Source organism: Echinops telfairi, unplaced genomic scaffold (genome assembly GCF_000313985.2).
Source record: "Echinops telfairi isolate 266 unplaced genomic scaffold, ASM31398v2 ScPeMD7_70;HRSCAF=299, whole genome shotgun sequence".
Classification (NCBI taxonomy): Eukaryota; Metazoa; Chordata; class Mammalia; order Afrosoricida; family Tenrecidae; genus Echinops; species Echinops telfairi.
Window position 1 is genome coordinate 33,458,736 of NW_022103968.1, and position 19,647 is coordinate 33,478,382.

Consider the following 19,647-nt stretch of genomic DNA (forward strand, 5'->3'; position numbering starts at 1 on the left):
CTGGTCTAGCCAGATTTGTAAGGTAGAATTGGGATCATGATAGTGGATGGGGAGGAAGTATTTAGGAGCTAGAGGAAAGTTGTATGTTTCATCCTTGCTACATTGTACCCTGACTGGCTGTCTCCTCCCCGGGACCCTTCTGTAAGGGGATGTCCAGTGGCCTACAAATGAGCTTTGGGTCTCCACTCTGCACTCCCCCGCTCATTCACAATGATATGATTTTTTTGTTCTGATGATGCCTGATCCCTTCAACACCTCGTGATCACGCAGGCTGGTGTGCTTCTTCCATGTGGACTTTGTTGCTTCTGAGCTAGATCGATGCTTGTTTACCTTCAAGTCTTTAAGACCCCAGATGCTATATTTTTTGATAGCCGGGCACCATCAGCTTTCTTCACCAGATTTGCTTATATACTCGCTTTGTCTTCAGCGATTGTGTCAGGAAGGTGACCATCATAGAATGGCAGTTTAATAGAACAAAGTATACTTGCATTGAGGGAGTACTTGAATGGAGGCCCAATGTCCATCTGCTACCTTAATACTAAACCTATAAATATATGCACATAGATCTATTTTCTCATCCTCATATATGAATATATTTACATATGTACATGTCTTTATTTAGACCTCATAAATGCCCTTTGCCTCCTAGCTCTTTCCTCTATTTCCTTTGACATTCCTCTTGTCCTACTATCATGCTCAGTCTTCATTTGGGTTTCATTAATTCCTCTTGGTTACATTATCCTTGATCACGCCCTACCAGGCCTCCTACACCCTCCTCACCACCGATTTGGATCACTTGTTGTTCCCTTGTCCCTGGGTTTGTTAATACCACTACCTTTCCCCCCACCTCCCCTTCTCCCATGTCCCCCCGGCACTGTCAGTCCTGTTGTTTTCTGCGCCAGATTGTTCATCCAGCCTATTTTACTTAGACAGACCTGCAGAGATAATAACATGCACAAAAACAAGACGAAGCAAAACCGAGCAACAATATAAAACAAAACAACAACAAACCAATGACAAAACACAAGAAAAAAAAAGCTTGTAGTTAGTTCAAGGACTGTTTGTTGGCCTTTAGGAGTGTTTTCCAGTCCAGTCTGTTAGGGCACTAATTCCTGGCCCCAAAGTCCACCTCAGCATTCCCTGGAGACTTCGCCACTCCGTTCCCTTGCTGTTTTGTTTCACCCCCTTAGTGTTTTGTCTCGGTGGGGCCAGATCAGATCGGGCGCAATTCCCACACTGTGTCTCCACTGTTGTCCCCTGTAGGCCTATGGGTCAGTGAGGGATGTCATGTCTCATAGTGGGGCCGGCCATGTGGTCCTCTCTGTGGACTGGCTGCTCTAAGTGGGAACATCGTCCTCAAGCCCTCGTGGGCCAGGATGTGCTCCACTCTCTCCTCCCCCTTCATCTGCTCCCGTGTGCTCCAATCAGACATGTCCCTCTCTGGGAGGTGCAGATTCAGTGCCGTCCTGCTTCAGAAGTTTTTTGTGCGTGTTTGTGAAGAAGCCCTGAGATGTCCCAGTTGCAGTAATTACTCCCCCGATGGCTCGTAAATCCAGGGTAGCGGTGAAGTGTGCATTCTCAAAGCACAGAAATAGAGGAAGGAGGACACTGGGAATTCGAAATCCTTCTACACAGCTCCTGTAGGCACCACCCCTGTAACAGGTAACCCCTAACCTATCTGCTTAGCCTTGTTGCTCCCCCACAACAAAGAATCCCACGGCAATCAAGTCCATAGGACAGAGTACAACTGGTCCTTTGGTTTTCCAAGTCTTTACAGTCTTGATTTGGTGAACAGACAGCCTCATCTTTCTCCCGTGGAGCTGCTGGTTGGTTTGAACCACCAACCTTGCAGTTGGCAGGTTAGCAGCCCAACACTTGCGGCCTCATTGACACAACACCTCATTTCTTTTAACCCCATTCTGCCAGAGCCTGGAGCCCATTTCTGCACATTCAGCCACTGCTCCTTACCCCCCCACTTCCCACCCCCCACCACACCCCCGTGGTACCCTTTTATCTTTCTTGTCTAACCCTGCTCACTTCTGGGGAATTTATCTCCACCCTTAATCATCTATGGTTACGAACTGACTGAGGGGACTTTGCCGTGAGCCTCTCCTTCTGGTACTGTAATCCCTCTGGAATGTGCCCTGAAAGGAAGTTTCAGCTCTGACTTGAATCCTGACAGCCCAAGACGACAAGGTTACGCTGCTCAAATGTACCCAGTGGGAGATCAGGCTTTCTGGAGCAGAGCTGGGGTGTGGAGCGGCACACTTGCCCGTCTTAAGAGAATTCATGGTGGTGTCTCTCAATGGATACTCGGTGCCCCTCAACTAAAGTCAAGTGTCGAATCAGGGCCGTCCTTAGCTCAGCTGGGGCACCTCACTCCCTGGCCTTCAGTCTGCACTGCCCACCACTGCCCAGGAAGGGGTGCATATTGGAAGCTCCTTTTGACTTTCCCTCTGGTCTTGGCCTACAGGAAGTTCTGCACATAGGAAGTGCCCACAACCGAAGTGCGATGCCCTTCACTGCCTCGCCCGCCTCCAGCACCGCCCCCAGGGTCATCACCAACCAGTACAACAACCCAGCTGGCCTCTACTCATCGGAAAATATCTCCAGTTTCAACAATGCCTTGGAGTCAAAGACAGCAGCCAGTGGGGAGGAGACTAACGGCAGATCGTAAGTAAGCCCAGGAGTTCTCTGCCAAGTTAGCCTGGGGAGGGGTTTCCCTGCGCCCGGCTCAGCCAAGCTGGTGGAAGAAGGTGGAGCCTACCTCCTGCTTCAGAGAGTACAAACAACTCCCCAGAGGGGGGGGCATGTTTGGCAAAAAGACATCTATTATTTTTGTGAAAATACAGTACTGTCTACGTTAATTTTCTTCACATATTGAATTAGAGTAACATCACACAACTTGTAGGGCTTCTTGGAAAAAATAAGAAAGGACAGTGTCCAGCATTGTGTCTGGACAGACTGATTGATTCCGTTTCTGAGACCTATTTGTCATTGTTAGCCTGATTGTTGTGGTTGGTGTCATCTTGTCATTGACCATGCCCTTCACTGACAGCCCTGCTCTACTTGAGAAATCCCCAGCGTTTTTCAATGGGGAGGATATGAAAGGAACCGAATGTAGTGCCTACATGTGTTCATTCAGCGCCTGATCCAGGTGAGGGAGAAATATCTCATGATGCAACTTTTGGGTGAAGCCGTGGACCAGAAACCACTGAAGAAGGAGACTCCCAATAGGATGTAAATGCCGTTCACCAGAACCGGCGTGGCGCTGGGGGACCGGAATCAAGCCAGGGCGGTGGGGTTGCAGATGGAGAGAGAGCGGGGAGAGTCCGAGGAAACATCTCAGGATTGGGATGCGGGTCTCCCCCTGTCTCTGCGTCTTCATCACAAGCTCCTCTGGGTCTTCGCAGCCGGGGAAGCCGCCTCTGCTCAACCCCAGCCTCCGCGGAAGATGAACCCACAAAGCACGGAATCTCAGCAGCCCGTGGCAAAAGGAGTCGTTGTGAGGATGGAGAATAAGAGACGGGGCTGGATCTCTGTGGATGCAAAGAGGTTGGGCTAGGTCAGGAGCTTTATCTTCAGATGACCAAGGGTGACAGTCACCAGACGGAAGTGAGGGCAGAGTTCTGAGTATAAGTCGGGGAGCAGAGGGATCCATGGGAGGTTGGAAAGCCCATGCCCTGTCTAGAGGGGGAGACTGCTCTTTACTCCAACCAGACCGCTTGCAGCCTGAAGGTGATTTCTTCCATTAAAACTGGAGGGACAGTTTCTTTTTATGGGACCTGTCTTCACGGGAACCGTCAAATGTGTTTGAGAACACCGTGGGCCAGGCTTGACTCAACGTCTGGCATTAACTCCGAAGGTCATTTTGCCATTCAAATTCTCCTCCGTTAACCCTTGATAAGAATCTGCCTAGCTTTTCAGATAATTCAATTGTAAGTGAACAGCTTCATGAGGAGGTTAGGGCGGGGTTCACACTGGTTACTTGTTTGGAAAAGACTACTGTGGGCATCCCTCATGGGGGCTTAAGGTACATCATGTACCCCGCCCCCACCCTGCAAAGAGACAGACTTTTGAGTATCCCTCCCCCCTTTCTACAGGCCCCGCCTCTCAGCACTGAGAGCACTATGCTTACCTTTAAGGATCCTGAAGATCTAGTGGACAAGAAAGACAGGCATGCTTTTTGCCGGTGACTTTGACTTAAGATGTCATGGTTATTGAAGAGGCCCTGATGGTGCAGCGGTTAAGCGCTGGCTGACATAGTTCAGCCGCTAACGGGAAAGTTGACAGTTTGAACCAATCCAGTGGCTCTGCGGGGGAAACAGCCGGCCGTGAGAGCAGGCAAACCCTATGGGGTCACTGTGTTGGACTCAACTCAGCAGCACCCGCAACAGCAAAGGTCATCGGCGGCATTTTATCTTAATAACCGAGGCTACGTGGCCACATATTCTGCTACTGCTTTCCCCCGTTCTAGTACCTTCAAGGCCCTCCAGGCTTGAGCTAGGATACCCTGAAGGTGGCTGTGGGGCCCATTTGGGACCCAGAGTCCCCAGGCCCTCCAGGCCTTCCATGCGCACCCCGTAACCCCCACCCCAAGGGCAACTGCTTCTTGCGCCTTCTGGCCAGGAGCTGGGTGTGCAAGCCGAGGGCTGCGATCCGGCTCATTGCCACCTCGGTGGTGCTGGGAGAGGCTGAGAATGTGACCCTCTTTACGGTCCCACAGTGGAATGTTCTGTGATCTGGATTTAATAACCCAGGAAATGACACATTCTTAATTGAAAGAGCAGCTATGCATTGGGAGAAGTATGTGCCTGGGGATTATTTTTAGTGTGGCTATTTTTCCTTCATTAATGTCTTCTTTCTTCGCTCTCCTTCCCGCCTGCTCCCTCCCCTGATCGCCAACAATGAAGTCTGAAACTGTCTGGTGCCTAGACAAGCCTTCCCTGCAGCCGGCCGGCCCATCCTGTGACAGACCATTTTTGGCTGCCGCTGTGTCCGAGAGCCATTATCACTAGTCTCCTTTCTGGTCTCACCTCCTCTCCACCCCAAACTCTCGGAGGATGGATGGAGAAACAGCCCACGCCAAAGGAGCTGCCCGAATCAGCTGTGCTGCCTTATCTGGGGCCCCTGTTTTAGGAGGAATTCCTAGAGGCTGCTTGAGTTCATTCCCAACCAAGGCACTCCTGGTTGCCCAGTGGCCCCAGGGCAGGCAACCTTTCTCGTTTGCTCAGCACAAGCCCCAAGCGCTTGCTCACCCTGACTGTTTAGTCTGTGAACTGGCATACTGGCATACTCAGTGTCTGAGATCACCCCTGATTGCCTGGGGGGCCCACTCTGTGTTTCTTTGTCCCATGTGCTCCAAAGCATCGTGGGGTGTATGTGTGGCTGTCTCTCCTGTAGGCCTTCCCGGACACGAACACAGATGCCATTTCTGGATGAAACTGGGAAGGCAGGTGGGAGGACACTGAGTGCGAGGCCTTCCGTGTGGCATTACTGTTGGGTGTCAGGTGGGTGGAGGAAAGGCTGCTCAAATCAGCAGAGAGCCACCCCCGACCCCCTGACCTCTTTGAACTGAGTGTAGGGCCTTAGCCCTCTGGGAGCCAGAGGAAGCTACGTCCGCTACGAGTTTGTCCCTGCATGGTTCAAACAGCTAAGGATTTGACAGCAGACGGAAAGGTGGTCAGTTTGAACCCACTCAAGTGCCTCAGGAGAAAGCTCTGGTGACCTGCTCCTGATGGACCATGGCCTTGAAAACCCTGTGGTGCGCAGTCCTACTCTGCCCGGGTGCAGGTGCCAGGAGCGTGGGAAGCAACTCGAGTCTGGTTTTTGTTTTCTTGCTCATTTTCTGGTACTTCAGAAATGGCCTGGGTTTGATTATTTACGTGACGCTGCCCGGTACTTTCCTCAAGGTCCCACGTATGCACCGAGAGGGGCCTGAGCCTGAATCCCGGCTTTTCCTCTAACTGCTTGGGGACCTTGAGCAAACCAGGTCACTGTCTCTCAGGTCACAGTCTGCTCTTCTCAGCGGTGGAGAGCATCCTAACCATCTCGCTCACCGGTAGAGGGGAGGATGCAGTGAGAGGCGGGTGAAAAGTGCTGAGTACGGTGGCTGGCCCTGGCTGACTTAGTCAATGCCTGTCATCACTGATGTCACTGCCCCGAGGGACTCCAGATTCATGACTTGGGGTGGGGCAGGGGGTGGGGCCTCCAGAGGGTGGGTGCCTGTAGACTACTGTTGTGGAGCTTTTGCTATGACACACACTTAAGTCCTCTTTTCTAGCATTGTGGTTTTAGCTCAGCCAGCCAGCACCGTCTGGTTTTAGCTCAGCCAGCCAGCACCGTCCCTCAGCTATCTGAGGGACTCCTAAACCCTGAGGCACCTGAACTGCCCACCTTTCCATCAGTAGTCAAGCCCTTAGCTGTTTGAACCACCCAGGGACAACCTTGAGATGGATGTAGCTCCCTCTGGCTCTGTGAGGGCTAATACCCTGCGTGCAGTTCAAAGAGGGTAGGGGGTGGCTCTCTGCTGATTTGAGTTTCCCTAACCAACACAGGTGTCCTGGGAGACCTGCTCTACCAAGCTGTGTTCTCTGGGCACTCCCCCAAGCACTAGGGAGACAGATTTCTAAGCAGGTGCAGTGGAAATAAAGGAATGCATTGTTCCCTGTTCAAATGATGTCAGAGGAACTGTCCTCACTCTGACTCAGTTGGAGACGGGTCAGAAGGAAACCTCTACCCTGCAGGTGGCTGCTTGCTCCTCCAGCTAAACTTGCCCAGAGTCTTGGAGAACTGGCTCTGGTGTCTGGGTGTCCTCCCCTCTTCTGGGGCCCATAATCACGGCTCTGGCCTCTTATCACATGTCCAACATCTAGGCCTTTGAAGACTAAGCTTTAGAGAGAACTCAGCTCAGCCTCCCTTTCTAACAAGGGATTGAATAGGGTTTCCCAGGAGTGCATTTTTTCCGTCATGAACATTGGAGTAACCAGGCTGGGACGTCTTCTTCCTTGACCCATTGGTAAGGAGTCCTGGTGGTGCTATAAGTTAGGTGTTGGTCTGCTAGCTACAAGGAGAGCAGTTCAAACCCACCTGCTGCTCGTTGGGAGGAAGTTGAGGCTGTCTGTTTTCATGAAGTTTAGTAGTCCTGGCAACCCTATGCAGAGTCGCTAAAGTTGGAATCAACTCGATAGCAGTGGGGTTTGATTTGGTTTGAGTCATCAGTAGTTTACATTGCTTAATTTCCATAAGCAAGCAATTATTGGTATACTTTCAATTTTTATTTTTTTGGTATTGATGTCCAGTTTCACTTTCTTATGATGAGAGAAAATAATTTGTATGACTTCAACCTTTTGAAATGTATCCGTGTCCCGAGATCTGAGACATGAGTAAGGAAGGGTTTATCTGAGTCAATCTACCACCTTCCTTCCCACCCCCATAGAAATCAAGTACCTAAATCTTGTGCGTATCATTTCCAGTTCTCCCTTAGCTTTCACCATTTAGGGAAAAAAGATTTTCTTTCAAGACCACATAGCCTGCCAGTTTATTTTGCAATACATGTAGACTCACATGCAGTATGAGAAAGAATACAGACAAACAAAACAACCCATGACATCTTTACCCAGTTTCAATAATCCCTTGAAAATCTATAGAACATCATGGCAACCAGAATACTGATGCAATCAAGATACAGAACATCCCAGGATGACTACTGTTTTATAGTCTTTTCCCAGTCTACCCTACTCCCTCTGGAGCTGATACCCCACTCTCCATACCTTGGTGTCGCCATGGTCCTGAGCTCCCAGGCCTAGCAGCTTATTCCTCCAAGGCATTTTGTTACATCTAAGAAGTGTGTCCCCTGTAGGCTCCACCACATTCATAGATGTATTTGCAGCAAAAGTAATATTCATGTACTACAATATCCTGTCAAACCTCTTACACGTCTGTCTCTCCCACACCTGTTCATCCCGCATGTCTATCCGTGCATCTGCTCCTAGGTAACTCTTGCCAGATGGTGCATATGGCAGTCTTCCTCTCTGTCCCTCAACTCTTTCACTTCTCCATCTGTTCACCTGCCTCAGCCTTTTTGGCAAACCTCCCTCTTATTGAAGCATGCGTTCAAGGTTGACCCATGCCATAGCATGAATCAGAGTTTCAGCTGTCATTTCTCTTTAATGATGCAATAAGATGACACTGTCTAAATGGACCACATTTAATTTATCCCTTCACGTATTGATAGAGACTTGGGTTTCTTCCATTCTTTGGCTGTTGTGAACAATGCTGCTGTGGACGTTGGTGTGTAAGTGTGGGAGCCCTTTCTGAGTAGCTGCCACTGTAAGCCCCTCTTCTGGAAATGAATGTGGTAAAAAGAAACCCAGGGGACGCACCCTCATGTCATTTCTTGGGCCCCGAGGTCCCAAGCTGGTTTGCCTTCTTTTCTCAATTTTTTGCTTTCTTCTTAAGTTTGTTTGCTTTATAGTACCCAGACTCTGAGTTGTACATAATGGGAGGAATAGGGGCGGGAGAGGAGGGGAAAGACTCCTGACTCTACCTTCCTAGATGGAGGATTTTATCAAGAAAAGTCCTGTCCAAGACTTCCAGTTATTCAAATAATCCCCTCCTCTTGCCAAATCCATCTCACGAACAGGTTGTTGTAGTGAAGAACCAAGGTTCACTTACTCTATGAGAAAATGATCCCATTAAAGTTGTATCAGCCGGGGCAATTTTATCTTAGTGTTTCCTAGCTGTAGTTGGGATACGTAGACATATTCATTTAGACACATTTAGTTGGCATTTAGACACACGTAAGTCACAGAAGAAGGCTTAAATTTTAAAAAATGTTAATGAAGTCATCCTTAAATCCCAACTCTGATTACTGATGCCCGGGTGAAGCAGTGTGTTCAATTTTGGGCTGCTAACTGCAAGGTCACCAGTTCAAATCCACCAGCCTCTCCATAGGAGAGAGTTGCCGCTCCCTGCTCTTGTTTGAATTTACAGCTCCGGAAACCCTGAAGAGCTGTTCTTTTCTGTCCTGTTGGGGTCGCTAGGAGTCGGAATTGACTCAACCAGTAGCAGTGGGTTTGGGATTTGGGTCACTTCATCCTTCTGACAGACTAGACCTTCTAGGTGTGGGCCGCTCTTGGTCTTCCTTGACCTTTTGACCTTTACCTCAGCTAGTTTTCAGCAGGAGCAGGTCCACATGGCACACCTGTCTCCCTTCGCCTCAGAGATTCACCTTGGAGATGAGCTCAAGGGGAGGTTCATTGGTTCTAAAGACCACTGTGGTCCTTGACCACCCGCCTCTGACGGCCACTGCGTCAGGCTGAGTGCCAACGAGCTGGGACATCTCTGAGGTGACAGGCACTCTTTTCTTAGCGTAAGCCTCTGAGGTCAGGGCCTACAGTAATGGAGAGAATGTCAGACCTTCAGACAAGTGGTGAATAGACAGGCCAAGTATGCTGAACATAGAGCGTAAGGCAACGGAGTTGAGTTTGATTAAAATCTTGTATTTTGTTAGTCAGACCCCAAAGACTGGGCTTAGAAGAATGTGGTTACTTCCTGCCTCCCACTCACTAAACCTTTCCCCTTGGCGACTCAGTTATGTTTATTTTATGTTCTGAAATCACATCACTGTAGAATTCTTTATGTCATTGCTGTTACTATATATAAAAGCAAGAATGCTATTTCCCCCCCTCTTCTTCTTTCTTTTAAGTGAATGCTTTCCCTCTAGAATTAAGAAAAATATTAGCGTGGTATGTGTCTTTAATGTCTAAGATCTAGGCATGGAGATGAGTTTGCTATTTTTTAATGGAGTACGAGTGTATTATACTTTCAACAAAATAGATAAATAAAAAACCTAAAAAGGAATGAACGTGGAAAATGCCTTCGAAAGGGTCATCTAGTGGAATGACGTCATTATTTGAGAAAAATGATGGTTTTTTTGTTTGTTCTTTTTGACCATGGGGATACTTTGAAGAGTTGTTTGTTGGGAGAACACATGGTGATGACCTTGGGGTTTCGGTTCTGTCATCTTTAGTATTCCCTCAGTGGCTTTCAGACATACCATTCCCCGTAGAAGATACAAGGTTCTTCCCAGGAACATTCCAGGGTTCTGACTTGACTTGACTTGAAAATAGTTCTAAGTGTAATAGAGGAAAAACTCATTAAAAAACAATGCAATCCATTTATTGTAGGGCAAGCTCAGAACACAGAACTCCCAGAAAGAATCAGCATAGAACTCAAACAGCAGGGCTGAGAAGGGAGCCAGCGAGCGGCCATGGTGTTTCCTGTCCTAGGGAGGCAGGAGAAAGACCAGGCTTTCTACTCCCAGAAAGAGTTCCCGTCTCGGAAGCTCACAGGGGGCAGTTCTACCCTGTCCTGTGGGGTCCGTGGGAGTCCTGCTGATGAAAGGGGCCTCATCCACAGGCAGGGCAGGGGGGAGGAGAGAGACACAGGCGGAGACCGCAGGTATGAGCAGGGGAACGATTGCTGCTGTCCCCTTTCCCGGTGACACCTGCAAAGGGGCTGGTGGGGCTTTCTGCTTCACCTTTGTCCTTCCCTGGCAGCAGCAAAGCCCCTGTCGCTCTCTGCTGCTACCTTTCTTGAGAGACGATGCCGTGAAAGGGAAGTGGCTGGGGTTTCCTCACCGACTCACACAGCTGCTGGCCGGAGACCTGAGTGGTGACCTGAAAATGGCCCAGGAACCCGAGCAGTTGCCCCAGACGTTGTCTCAGCGGAGAGAGACAGGGCGCAGAGAGAATTCATCTGAGCCCAAGGGGAGACCTCTGCTCCCCCAAATAGCACTGTACAGTTTATAAGAAGGTGATCAGATTTAAAGCGGGACATCATTGACTGTGGGGTAGGGGTGGGGGTGTGTGTTCTTGATTAAAAATAGACCGTTCCCTAGCTTGTCATGGATTCTTTCAAAAAATCAAGACTTTTTTAAAACTCCAAAAATCCCGCCAAAAGTGGAACATCTGGTCACCTTAGTTTCTAAAGCACTTTCATATTTCATCGTTGCCACGGACCTTGTGAAGGAGGAAAGGCAGGTCCCTCCGTGCCCGAGATAAGGAAAATCTTGAGGCGTTTATGGGAAGCGGGAGCCCCTTGGATATAATCAGAACTAAAGGGCACCGCGATGCTGCGCTATGCATGGAATGTACGTGGCCAGCTAACTTTTCAGTGGTCACATTGTGGTTGGCATTTTCCCGCTTGTATGTTTTCTCTTGACATAATGTTGTTTATGTGGTTTAAAAAGAGGCATTCCAGGGGGTGAGGCCCCAAAGGAACGGAATTTCTAAGACTCACTCGGGAAAATAACCTCTGAGGTCCTTGAAGCAGCTGCAGCTCCTCCTGTAAATACCCCTCGGGCTTAGCAGGCCTGTGGCTGCCTGGAGGGGGGTCCGCTCCTCGGGCTAATTTCTGTCTGCCATTTGATTCAAGGATGTTTTTGCTTGAAGACATTGTGGGATTTTTTTTTTTTTCATAACCTCTGACATGTCCTAATGAATCCCCAAACATTTTTTTCACAGCTTAGAGCCTTCTCAGCCTCCAAGCGGCCTCGTCATCGACAAAGAATCTGAAGTTTACAAGATGCTTCAGGAGAAACAGGAGTTAAATGAGCCTCCCAAACAGTCCACTTCATTCCTGGTTTTGCAGGAAATTCTGGAATCTGAGGAGAAAGGTAAGGAACCTGATGACTCGGTTCCAAAGTCCTTGTTGTGTGGCCCGAGGCAAGGGCCAGTTCTTAAGGAAACCCAGGTGAGGCCAGTCTAGAATGGGTGGAAAAAACACAAAAAAGGGAGCGAAGGAGAGGGGTCAGGACTGACACTCTTCCTGCTGGGGCTTTAAGAAGCTTAGTACCCACCTAGTGGCCTTTTCTGGTCACATGTGCAGTCGAAGGGGAGGCCAGGGCGTGAACTGGACTGTGGGATTCTGCTGGTGTGGCTTTGGGACCTTTTTTTATTTGGTCCTCCCAGCGAGGTACATGAGCTGAGCCTGCCAGTGAGAGTCAGGGTTGGGCTGCTGGAGCCCAGGCTAGAGAAGGTTGATCTTGATGAGGTGCAGCTGCCAATTCCACCCCAGGGCAGCTCAGCGATCCGATCCTGGGTCTCAAGCTCTTCTCCGGGACTTATGGGCATCTGACCCAATGAGCGCTGCAGGGTCCGTTTACATCCTAGTGCTGACTGGGATGGCCGGAACTTTTCTCTTATTTGAAGGGTTTTACACCCACTTATTCAGACTTAAACTAAGATGATGGGGTTTCTCAAGTGTTCTGACTAAGCCCTTCCCCTCAAGGTGTGGCCCCACCCCCCATGATATTTGTCAGCCTGGCCTAAAGATTAGTCCAGACCGTGGCTCATTACTTACTGCTGTGGATTAAATTGTGGTGGCGCAGTTAAGGGGGAAGGTGTTAGCCACAAAGTCCTTGGTTCAAACCTACCAGGCGCTCTGTGGGGGAAAGTAAAGATTTATAGTCTCACAAGCCCCGTATGGGGTGTTATGAATCTCAATCTGCCAGATGATGAGATTCTGGTGTTTGGGTTGTGTGTGTGTATGGCTGTGTTAGGCTGGGTTCTCTAGAGAAGCAAAATCGGTGAAAATCTAGATATAGGTATCGATATTGTCATCGATTTTTCCTTGTCTACAGAACCCAACCTAAGACAGTCACCAGTGTCATCTGGTACATTTCAGATATCTGTATCTAGATAGATAGATACGGAGAGAACTTTATATCAAGAAGATGGTTCACATCGCAGTCGATGTGAGCACATTTGGGCTGAGTTCTATGGGCCAGACATTAAGTTGGAGCCTTTTCCTGACTCAAGTAGCTTTGGGGACTGATAAAGTAACTCAACATCAGTAGGAACCCAACAGGCTGATATCAGACTGCAACGTGGATGACTGTAGGGTCAGAAGGCAGGCTGCTGGTGGCCGGCCACTGAAGGCGCCCAGGGTCGCAGGCAATATGGCAGTGTGTTGGCTTATGGAGGTGATGACAATATGTTCGGTCATATCATGGGGCATGACTAGGCCTTTACTGCCCAACCATGAGACTCTTGGCCCAGCCAACTTGACAATAACATAATTATCACAGCGGCTCCTAATTCCTCTTATGGATGAGATGTTCAAGGTGCAGTGGGTTAAGCATTGGGCTGCAAACTGCAAGGTTAATGGTCCAAACCCACCAGCCGCTCCCTGGGTGGAAGATGTGGCGGTCTTGCCTCCCTAGAAACCCCAGCTCTGGAAACCGGAGGCCGATCTTCTCTGTCCTTCAGGGTCCCCATGAGCAGGGCTTGCTGTGGGTGTGTACCTGTCGATGTCATTCTGTCGATGTCTGGAAATTGGGTTTTCTTGGTTCTGTTCATTAGATTGCATCAGAGTCAGGTGGGGCAGGTCCTAAGCCTAATCATGTCTGAGCTTTAAAGCAGCGGTTCTCAATCTTCCTAATGCCGCGACCCTTTCATACAGTTCCTCATGTGGTGGTGACCCCCAACCATCACATTATTTTCGTTGCTACTTCATCACTGTCATTTTGCTACTGTTATGAATCGGGCAACCCCTGTGAAAGGGTCGTTCGACCCCCAAAGGGGTTGCAACCCACAGGTTGAGAACCGCTGTTATAAAGAGAGCAGGTTAGACACAGAAACAGGCACACACAGGAAACGACAGATACCCTGGAAGGATCACCTATAAGCCTGGGGTCCAAGGAACATCTGGACTATCTACAAGGAAGAACCCACCTTGTCCAGACCTGGAAATGGACTTTCAGCTCCAGAACTTTAAGAAAATTCCAGTCTGTTCTTTAACGCCTCCTACTCCCCGTCATCTCCTTCCAGCAGCTTTGAGAAAGACACTTCCCGTCACAGAGACCCTGCGAGCAAAGGGGACATTGCTGGTAGCACAGTGTCTCGTTAGCACACACGAAGCACTTTTCTCCTAAGTTCCTGTGGGGGTGGATTACCACACTCTAAAGAAGTTACAAGATGGGGAGGACGTCCAGGTGTTGGGTGTATTCAATGGAGGATCTTTCAAGTCCCGAAGGCCTCCCCAAGAACCTACGTCCGCAGCCAGTCCCTCTGCAGAGGGCGGTTGCCTCTCCGGGGGTGGGGATGGGGGTGGGGGTCCTCCTTGCTGACTGCTCTGCACGAACACCACCTTTGGAGCCTGATGTGAGGCAGGTAGCTCATGGGATCACCAAGTGTCCAGCAACGGTGTAACAACTGTCCTGGCAGGTGGGCACCCTGGGGAGAGGGGAGCAGAGCAGCAGGCAGACACCTGGACAGGACAGGGGCAGAGAGAGTGTGTGTGGAGGGGTGAGTGTCCCAGGCAACCAGAAAGGGGCATGCAACCCAATTCTCCAGAGGAGTTATGCACAGATGTGGTGGAATCCCAAGGTCTGTGTCTAGAAAGACATTTTACCAGAAGGCACGTGGTCTGAGGGCTGCGGATGCACAGGGGGAACTCTTGTGAGAATTAGAACAACACAGCTCTCTTGGCCGACATTTCCACCTACCAAAAATCTCTCATAATATTGGGCTGTTGTTAGAATAACACACCTTTGCTGCTAAAAATCATATCAAAATAGAGTAAAGATCAAATACCGTAGCATCTCATTCCATTAAATAAGCAAATACCTATAAACTAAAGAATATCAGAGGTTACCAGGGATGGGAGTTATTGTTACTGGTGTGGGGTGCCAGCTTGTCAGTTGCGTCTCACAGTGTTCCCAACACTGTCTAGTCCTGCACCAGCCTCACAACCGTTGTTATGCTTGAGCCTGATCTTTAGCCACGGAGTCAACCACCTTGTTGAGGGTCTTCATCTGTTTGCCATGACTCTCTATCAAGCATGATGTCTTTCTCCAGGGCCGGTTCCTCCTGAGAGTATCTCCAATGGATGGGCGGTGAAATCTCACCATTCTCGCTTCCGTGGACTATTCTGCCTGTAGTGCTTCCCAGACGGATTTGGTTCTTCTTCTGGTGGTCCACGGGGCATTGGCTGTTCTTTGCCAAGACCATCATTCCAGCGCATCCGTCCTTCTGTAGTCCTCCTCATGCACCGCCCAGCGCTGGCTCCTAGGCGTATGAGGTGATTGAAAGTAGGACAGCTTGTAGAGAGAAGGAGGCAGGGTGGGGAAGAGTTTTTGCTTAGTTTCATTGTGGTTTTGCTACTCGTGCTGGAAGAACTTGGAAAAGGTGGGGAAAGTGGCTGCCTCGCCTGTAGAATGTGGTGTCACGGACTTGCACACGTAGAAATTGCTGAGTCGGGATGTTTGGTTGTATCGTCTCACCACGAGACACAGACGTCTGGATCCATATCCATATAGTGTGTGACAATCTAGAAGGCAGAGGATCTTCGCAGACCCAGAGAGTCACAAAGAGGACCTTGGGGCCTCAGGCGTCAGAGTTCACACACGGACAGGTGAGGGCTGACCTGGGAGCTCAGTGGATGGGTTTCAAACATAAGCCCCATCCATGAGCATCTGCTCTGTACCAGTCATGGTGAGGAGTGTTTTGCACAAGTTCAGGTATTTAATCTTTATAACTATTTCTGAGGCGTCAACTTGAGACTATTAAGAGGGAAGGAGTGGAGTTTAGCCTGCCCATCAGGTCTCAGCTTGATGGCCTCATTTGGAGGTGCTACAGAGATAAATAGCTCACTGGAGGCCAGGCCCACTCTCTCTGCTTCACCTTCCTGCTGATAAAAGACACATGGCACGACGCTGATGGAGCTGGGGGAACCACATCGCTGAGATGCTTCCACTGCTTCTTGCGTTCTGTATCCTTGCATGTGTTGCGTGAGTCTGAAGAGGAATTTATAGATTGGTATCGGACATGTGGGCTGATATTGGACTTATGGACTCGATCTGGACTGGGCTGAGATATTTTCTTTCTTTTAAAAAAAAATCTTATTGGGGGCTCATAAAACTCTTATCACAATCCATACATACACCAATTGTGTAAAGGACATTTGAACATTTGTACAAATTCTTGTCATTCTCAAAACATTTGCTCTCCACTTAAGCCCTTGACAACAGCTGAGATGTTTTCTTAATGGACAATTATTCTTTACATAAAGCTCTTTCTTATACATATATGAGTGCCTATGGATTTCTCTAGTCAACCGGACTAACACAGATTGTTAACCCCAATAGACAGATGCGAAAACAACCCTGGAGAGGCTCAGAGTGTTGTCCAAGGTTACGAGTGAGATGGTGATCGAACTAGCGACTCAGGCTCTCCAGGACAAGAGCCAAACACATGGGCCTGAAGCGCAAGCTCCGTGCCTGGCTCGGTGGTGTTGCTGACTCTTTTCTTCGAGCCGTCATCAGCCGTGGCCCTCACCCTCTCACCCTTGCTGATCACCACAGGAATGTGGTGTCTGTGGCTCAAGTCAAGACATGTAGGAAGAAGGGAGAAGAGACAAGGACAAGTTAGGGACTTCCCCATTTCCGATGAGTTAGCTTGCTCCCAGAAGCCGCACACCACGACTCATTGACATTTTATTAACCAGAGCTTAGCTACCTGGCCACGCTTAACTTATTGCCCTTGGCTTGGATGTCTTCTTCCCTGGAGTAAACCAGGATTTTTCCCAAAAGGAAGGAGAGAAGGGGTCCTTCTGTCTCTTCCATACCTCCTAATAGGTACTTGCTTTGAGCTGAACTTAAGCCAAACTAAACCCACTGCCCCTGAACTGATTCTCTGGGACTGCCCCTCAGGGCCCCAAGGCTATCAGTCGTCATGGAAGCAGACTGCCCCATCTCTCTCCATCGGAGCAGCTGGTGGGTTTGAACTGCTGATGCTTGAGCACTTCAATCACCGCACAACCGGGGCTCTTTTTTAACTGAAGGGAAGAGCATAAATTCTTCTCCAAACGTTTACCATATGCAGAAGGCATTCTGGGGAGGGAACCTGAAGGCCTGTTTTCTTTTGAGCTGGAACGTGCAAAGCTTAGGATGGTTGTAAAAAAGTGGGTCTGGCGTCTGAGTGTGAACTCCTCAGCTTCACAAAGGGGAAGGAGGTGAGTCATTAGTAGCATCAGCCCAAGGAAACATGGGAGTCCCGTGAGATGGAGGTAACACATGCCTCTACCCTTCCAGCTTTTCAGCATTTCTGATACCAACTGTCCCTCCGGTGTGACGCTCTCTGCTAGGTTAGATCATTCATTGCAATGGACACAGAATACCCAGGTCATACTCACAGCTATGGGGTTTATTATAGTGGGGATTTAACAGTTCACAATTCTGGCTCAGGAGTGCGTCTCTATGTTGCTTGTCAACAGGAATCTGAAGCAGTGTGTCTGGCCTCCAGTGAGCTATTTCTCTCTGTTGTGCTTCCAAATGTGGTCATCAAGTTGCAACCTGATTGTCAGGTTAGATAGACTCCACCCCTTCCTCAAGTTGACAGGATATTAGGTAACTGTCACACTCATGTTAAGCCTAGCAGGACTGACAATACCCAGAGTAAGTTACTATGGCCTTATTTGCTTGGCTCCATGTTACATGGGTACTGTGCCCCTTATTTACAATATGAGCAAACTCGCCAATCCCCTTGGTGGGCCGTAAGCACCTCATATTTGCATAGTTCTCCGCAGCCTTTTGGTGGGAGTTACAACGAAGATCCTAGACGGGTGTATCAGGCACTTCACAGCACCCCCACTATGATGCAGCTTAAAACCGTTCTGGGAAAGCTGCTGTCATTCATAGGCCTCTGGGCCAGAGTTACCTCTGAGTTTAGCTCACTCAGTGGGTAAAGTACTTATGGCCATGCAGTTCTTGCCAACTCAGTGACCCTCTAGGTCAGGGTAGGACTGTCCCTGTGAGTTTCAGAGACTCACCCTACAGAAGTAAAGAGCCCCATCTTTCTACCATGGAGAAAAGCACTAGCATCCAGCACCTGCCTCTGCCCTTCTTGTGCAAGTGGTCTGGGGCTTATCCATCCTGGTGGCCTCCCAGGGTGACCCAGGGTGACCAAGGGGTTTCAGAGAGCTGTGTCAGGTGCCAGGGGGAAGCCCCAGCTGTGAGTGAGTGAGCTGCACCCCTGCAGGACTCTCACTTTGGATGAACTTCCCCCTCTGGACGATGAAGATGAGCTCTGGGTTTCTCAAACTTCCCGTGGTTTTGGATCACTTTCTGCTATTTCGAGGGAGACTGGGGCATTTTAATAAGCGGGAGAAACCAGTATGGAGTGAGAAACAGGCTGGAAGCGCGCAGAGATGAGGAAGTTAAGACTGCTCCGGAACCAGCCGGCCTGGTTTTAGCTGGTCCACCTGGAGGGAGGTCACAGATGACCACCAGGCGCTACTTAAGGCCCGTGTCTTATTCTGATAGGGCATTGGGGAGCTCTGGGAGGCCTCCTGTTTGACTGTTCCTCCCAGGAAGTTCTTTGCTTATCCTGGGTTTCTTCCCTCACCATATAAAGTTAATAACTCATTTTTCTGATTCTTTAAAGAATGGCATGGGATCTGGATAGGATTTGCTTTGCATTTATAGGTTGCTTTGTAGTACTGACATTTTCTCAATGTTAAGCCTTCCTATCCATGAACATATAATGTTCTCCCATTTTTTCTAGGTCTCCTTAATTTCTTATAATAGTGTTCTATCGTTTTCTTTATACAAGTCTTTTGTTTCTCTGGTTAGGTTTATTTCTAAGTAGTTCATCTTTTGTGTGGTTATTGAAAGTAGTATTGTTTTCTTGGTCCCCCCCACCCCCGCCCCCCAGAGCTCTCTTTGTTGGTATACAGGAATCTGATGGATTTTTTGGTGTTAATCTTGTATCCTGCCATATTTATGAATCTTTCGATAGTTTCCAACCATTTTTTGTTTGTTGTTGCGTCTTTAGGGTTTTCTACATATGAAATCCAATCAACTGCAAATAGTGAGCCTTTCCTTTGCGGGCTCCTCATATTAATTAGTTCTCATTTATGGACAGCTGATCCATGTACCAGGTTCTGTGGGAAGTCCTGTGTATGTTTGATCATCTTTTTTGTACTGCAACGAAGGGAACAGGGATCTCCTGTTTTATAGAAAAGGAGACCAAGGACTAGAGAGGTTAAGTAACTTGCCCACGATCACACAGGTGAGTCCGGTCTATTGACACCTGTGCCCGTGACCTTGCTTAAACAATGATGTTGCTCCCAAAAGAGCTGCGTGATGTTGCTCTTCCTGGGCCAACTGGAGTACATTGTCATTTTAGGGGATCCCAACAAGCCTTCGGGATTCAGAAGTGTAAAAGCTCCGGTCACCAAAGTGGCTTCATCGATCGGAAATTCTCAGAAGCTGTCCATCTGTGAGAAGTGCGGCACCGGCATCGTGTGAGTACCTGCCCCCTGCCGGCAATGCAGAACGTGCTGCACCTTGTGCGTTTGGGCCAGGAAGGGGAAAACTGAAGGCGAGAGGCCAGGCAGGTGCCATGCCCCAGAGCCAGGAGGGAGGGGGAAGTTTCCTCGGCCCTGGAGCCCCTAGGGTGCTGACACAGGAGACGGAAAAAGGCAGGGCGCTCTGTGACAGTAGGAAGGGCTTCCTGGGGAGACTTCCCGAGTACTGTGCCTGGCCCCCAGGTGGGAGAAGCCCCTTTAGGAACGGAGGCCAGGGGGGCAGGCTCTGTTCTGCCCTTTGAGTCCCATCCCTGGCCTAGGGAATAAGGCTAC

The 19,647-nt window shown here is 49.2% G+C and overlaps 1 protein-coding gene across 1 annotated transcript in view; it reads left to right on the top strand.

Moving 5' to 3' along the window:
* The window catches only part of PDLIM1 (PDZ and LIM domain 1), a gene marked incomplete at its 5' end in the record, with an annotated part of 48,360 nt that overhangs the window by 28,028 nt on the left and 685 nt on the right, over window positions 1-19,647 (top strand). Inside the window, 3 exons of the mRNA XM_004701053.4 lie at window positions 2,474-2,673; window positions 11,529-11,680; window positions 19,194-19,311. Of these exons, the coding sequence (XP_004701110.2) occupies window positions 2,474-2,673; window positions 11,529-11,680; window positions 19,194-19,311 (470 nt within the window). The remainder of the gene's footprint in view (window positions 1-2,473; window positions 2,674-11,528; window positions 11,681-19,193; window positions 19,312-19,647) is intronic.